General features: G+C 40.0%; 1 protein-coding gene across 1 annotated transcript; it reads right to left on the bottom strand.

Annotated features, from left to right (window-relative positions):
• Nucleotides 1-2,260: 2,260 nt before the first annotated feature.
• On the bottom strand, nucleotides 2,261-5,301 carry LOC137063034 (alpha-2B adrenergic receptor). Its single transcript, XM_067434044.1, has one exon. The coding sequence runs from the start codon at nucleotides 3,698-3,700 to the stop codon at nucleotides 2,351-2,353; it is 1,350 nt and encodes a 449-aa protein (XP_067290145.1). The 5' UTR covers nucleotides 3,701-5,301; the 3' UTR covers nucleotides 2,261-2,350.
• Between the last annotated feature and the right edge of the window lie 31 nt (nucleotides 5,302-5,332).

Here is a 5,332-nt window from a genome sequence, read left to right on the forward strand (position 1 = left end):
TATTAACGTCAAGCCGACCCATACTCGAAAAAAACTCTCCGAAACTTGTGAGAAACCGGAAGGAGTATTTTTGACACAGAAATGCTCCATCAAACGTCCAACATTAGTTTTTGAAACTTTGTCGATGTTTAGGATGGGAATCCAAGTCTTTAACAGTGTAAAAAGCTCAGTATGCATGACACAGCATTTCACTCCTCCTTTAATAAACTGCATGAAGGAACTTGATTTCATTCACCACAAGAACAACCACAGAAGATCAGCTTTCATATATCTTGATGCAAAATGTAGAATGCGATAAAGTGACGCTTTTTGATTAGCCCTATGCAATAGATAAAACTGCGGTCATGATAGATAGTTAGGCATTATTCTTAGAAGAGATACAAATGAGCAGACACCTTATCTCAACGGGGTTTCAAATGCCTTATAAGGCCAACCGAACTGAAAGTATAGCTGCTGCTGCGTGTGGGAACAAATAAATAAATATATGAATAGACAAGGTGTTGCAGAAAATAAAGAAAAATAATATATTACTTTATATATTTTGTATATTATATATATATATATATATATATATATATATATATATATATATATATATATATATATATATATATATATATATATATATATATATATATATAAATGTATACTTATATTAACTTATAATTTATAAATGCTATATAAGCATTTGAAATAGTTTGTGTATTCATATTCAGTATATTCAATATAAAATGTAAATGTAATAATTAAATATATAAAAATAAATAAATACTTTATATTAACATTTTAATAATAATAATAATATATATATATATATATATATATATATATATATATATATATATATATATATATATATATATATATATATATATATATATATATATATATATATAATGTTATTTATATAATGTTATAAATTGTACAAATTGAGTTGTTCAAACTTTTTAAATTGATAGTCCCACATATAGATTATGGTACTCTGGATTATGACGTGATGGTTCCAAGAAATCTAATAGACAACAATAACAATATAAATCAGAGATAAAGCTTATATTCACTGCGTAACATCACTGGCTGTCACAGTCCGATCCAGACACACAATAGACAGCCAGCAGAACTTCCCACACAGCTGTCATGCATTTTTGAACGCAGTCTGCAAAAGATACATTAGCAACTTCACACCAGTCGCAAGAAATGATATGTAGATGACTCAAATGTACATTTATTTTCACAAATACATACAAAACAGCTCATTTCAGCAGGAGGCATAATGGAACCAAATTTAGAGAAGCGCTTTTATTGTCAAAGACGTGCTGGTACATGCCTAGCTCCACTTCTCTACACTCACAGTCACACACACACACTCACTGATATCATTTAGAAGCGAAATTAAAGCGCACAAGCCTTCTAACGAGAGCACAAAAATAATACAATTCTTATCAGGAGGCATTAATCAGTGCACAGTTCATTTACATAATTGCCTATCTCTTCTTTACACACAAAACACGCTGGGAGAGGTCCTGATAGCCCAGAGCATCAGACTGCAGACACAACAGCCATTACTTTCAATCAGAATCCATCAAATTAAGCAATCACAGAGACCTTATCCAGGAAATCCATGTCATTCATTAGTTAAAAATCTGAAAACAACCAAAAACAGACGAGTCAAGACCATGCTTTTAATGTAAACAGAGGATGTTCAGATTCAATTTTAAAGCTAGATAAAGCCATACATCTTGCCATGCATTTGCTTTATTTTCCTCTCACCCCAGAGAACGAAACCTCTCTTGGGTTTTAATAGCCCTGGCACTTTCCCAGAGGTGAAGCTCTCTGAAATACAGCTCTGTGATCTCACGATGCAGCGGAGTCAGAGGTGTCTCAGAGAAAGAGCCCCATTGTCTTTGAAAGGTCACAACCAACACCCTGGAGGCCGGCGAGCTTCCAGAAAGAGGCACCGGCACAATCGCGAGAGCTCCTCATGTTTGATGCGGCACCTCAGCTGAGAAAACGCATAAACGAATGGAATGCGTGCCAAAGCTGACATTAAAGTCACATTTCACCCCAAAATATTTTACTTAAACACAAAAATAATTTGTAACGGTACTGAATTTTTGGACAACTAAAAGGACAAATAAATAATATTCCATACCCTCTTCTCTCAAATACATTCATAAAGGTAATTATGGACATGCAAATTGATTTACACAAAAAAGGATGTCAGATATGCTAGTTTATGTGACAAGAAAACTGGGGGTGGGGGTGGGTGGGTGGGTTGAAATATGATCTAGACAGTTTTTGTGTCTTCACTCTCACTATATAAAATTGCCTTTCAGGGGTGTGTTCGCTTTCAGAAAGAACAGTCCTTACACTTTTTACACAGAATCTTTTTGAAGGCTTTACGGAAGTCCCTGTTAAAGATGGTGTAGATGAGCGGGTTCAGGGCACTGTTGCAGTAGCCGATCCAGAAGAAAAACTTAAAAAGTGCATCCGGCAGTTTGCAAGCTTTTCCACAAATGGCCTCCAAGCTGTAGGAAAAGAAAAACGGGAACCAGCAGACGACAAAAACCCCGATGACGACCGCGAGGACGAAGGTGAAACGCTTCTCGCGGATGATCATGGCTTTCCTCCTGGTGTTCGGAGTTCCCGCTGGTTTCACGTTGGGGGAGGCCAGCTGGCTGCCCTTAGACGTAGCGACGAAGTTCCGGTACGTCTGGGTTGGGGAGGAAGTCTGGTGGCCAGGCTCCAGTGCCCCCACATTGGAGGTCGCCCCGTTGGCATTATGTCCTCCTAATACCTCGACGTCCGAGCCAGAGCTTGAGCTGTCCTCGTTGTTGTCCTTGCACTTCCTCGAGCGTTTCATCTGCTGCCGACTTTCTACTGGAGGCTGCTTCATGGTTTTGGATCTGAAAGCAGTCAGAGTGGGAACATTCGCAGGGTCGACACATCCCTGGTCTTTGCCACTCTGCACCGCCCCTCCCGACGGGACGCCACACGTGCCGTCTTTTCTTGGCTCTCCTGGAGGACACCGAGTGTGCTTCTTGGCAATCTGATAAATGCGAACGTACACCAGGATCATGATGAGGCACGGGGCGAAGAATGACCCGATGGAGGAGTACAGGATGTACCATGCTTCATCGTTGAGTTTGCACGTTAGACCCTGGGTCTTATTCATGGAGACCAGAGGGGGGAAAGAGATGACGGCGGAAAAGAGCCACACCACCAAAATGGCGGCTTTGATCTTGCGAGGGGTGCGTTGGGCGGCGTACTGCACCGGCCGGGAGATGGACAGGTAGCGGTCCAGGCTGATGGCGCACAGGTGCATGATGGACGAAGTGCAGAAGAGCACGTCCAGCGCCAAGATGATCTCGCACCAAAAAGATTCGAAGTACCAGCAGTCCATCAGCTCATTGGCCAGGGAGAACGGGATGATCAAGGTGGCCACCAGGATGTCCGCCGCAGCCAAGGACACCAGGAAAAGGTTCTGAGGTCCTCGCAAAGAGCGGCACGTCAGGACAGCGATGATCACCAGGATGTTCCCAAAGATGGTGAAGAGCATGATGAGCGTCATTGCGGTGGCAAACGCGGCTGTGGCTTCAAGGGAATAAGAAGAATTGGAACTGCATGCACTGAGATTTTTGCCTCCGTTGGTAGCTGATGTGCTACCGGTACTTTGATATGCAATATTTGGAGTAGTCATATTTAAGTTCCAGTCTGGACAGAAAAGTGCAAAGTAGTCCCTGAGGTAGACTTGTCTCTTAGCGTAATCCTTCCAAAAACTTTTGTTCTTTTAAAAAATTGTTGAAAGTGAAATGTGTCTTTATAGCAAAGAACAACATCCTCCAGGTACTTCCTTTGGCAAATCTCAAGAGAGAAAAAAAACTATTCATAATACTGCATTTGGATTCAGAAGGGGGCTGCCAGCTTAAAAATTAAATAATCAAAATGACTCTTTTTACAGATGCAAAAACTATTAAAGTAAAGCAAATATAAATAACTACAAAAAATTGTCATTATTACTACAAAATGCGGCTTTAACTTACCACAGAATAAGCCGAACAGCTTTTAGACACGGCGAGTCCCCCAAACTATCCAAAAGTCTCGTGTACTGATCTGATTTTAGTCCAAAAATGAGCCAGAGCGCGCTTGGAGATGCACACGAGCATTAGCGCGTCAACACAAAACACAGGCAGTTAAAGCTAGGCAACTGAATCAGCAAAATACAGAAACATATAACGGATTCAAAAATGGTAGGTCCGTAGGTTTATATTTGTCCGAACAGCTCTGAAAGTCTCTCGATGCGTGAAAAGGCTCACCATCTCCAAACGCGCGCTCCAGTCAAGGCAAAACTACAGATGTCAGAGAAAAATTCCCGAAAGAACGCCTTAGTCTTTAAGATTTTAATTCATTGTTTTTAATGTTTTCTCAATATCAACGGAATAAATAAGCAAGCCATTCCATTAACTTCTCGATTTCTTTTCCTAGACGTTTCCTAGTTCAGAGAACTTTGCGCATCGGTCACCGGAATGAACTGACTTGAGTCTAACTGAGCGCGCGCCTCTCTGTGCCCCCCAACATGACGTCAGAGAACTACTCCTCCTTAGAACTAAGGTACAGCTTTACAATTTATAACCCAAACATTTCATTGAAATGAAAAGTCGCTCCAAATTAAACCACATTTAAATAAGAAGTAGGCTACAATGTCGGGGAAAGTGTTTTAACAGTTCAACTTTTTCAACTTGAGAACACGTTAATAACGCGCGAGACGCCGGAAAAAGCGCGAGTGCAACGACCAAAGACAGCATAACGCATATTTAGCATACAAAAAAAAAAAACACACAAATGGAGAAGAAGCAGAGAAAATGCGCTGTGTTAACGGCTCCTAAAGAGTCATTTGTGACGTATGAGAGGCTTTCCTGCAACTATATCCCCCCTGCTCTTACCACCAGTTTACTTTATATTTATGCAAATTAAACAAGATTTATGGATGCTTTCATATCACTATAATAGGGCACTGACTCACTCTGGAACTTGAATGAAACTGAAACCTTGCAAACTTTCTAGTATTTACAAGGCCATAATTAAAGATTAGGAAGAATCCAATTTACTAGAATAACTGGCTGATTTGACAAAATACAAGACGAGATCACAAGAACTCAACATTCATCTCTCCAGACAAGGGGATTGTGATTACTATGCTGGTGAAATTAATTCATTCATTTAAGAACACAAGAAAAACACCACACTGCAATATGCTATAGAATTGAGGTTAATTAAAATGGTCTGTACGGTTGTGGCTCTTTTTTTGTTTTTGTTGCAACATTCACATGAT

This window comes from Pseudorasbora parva, chromosome 23, assembly GCF_024679245.1.
Source record: "Pseudorasbora parva isolate DD20220531a chromosome 23, ASM2467924v1, whole genome shotgun sequence".
NCBI classification, from domain to species: domain Eukaryota; kingdom Metazoa; phylum Chordata; class Actinopteri; order Cypriniformes; family Gobionidae; genus Pseudorasbora; species Pseudorasbora parva.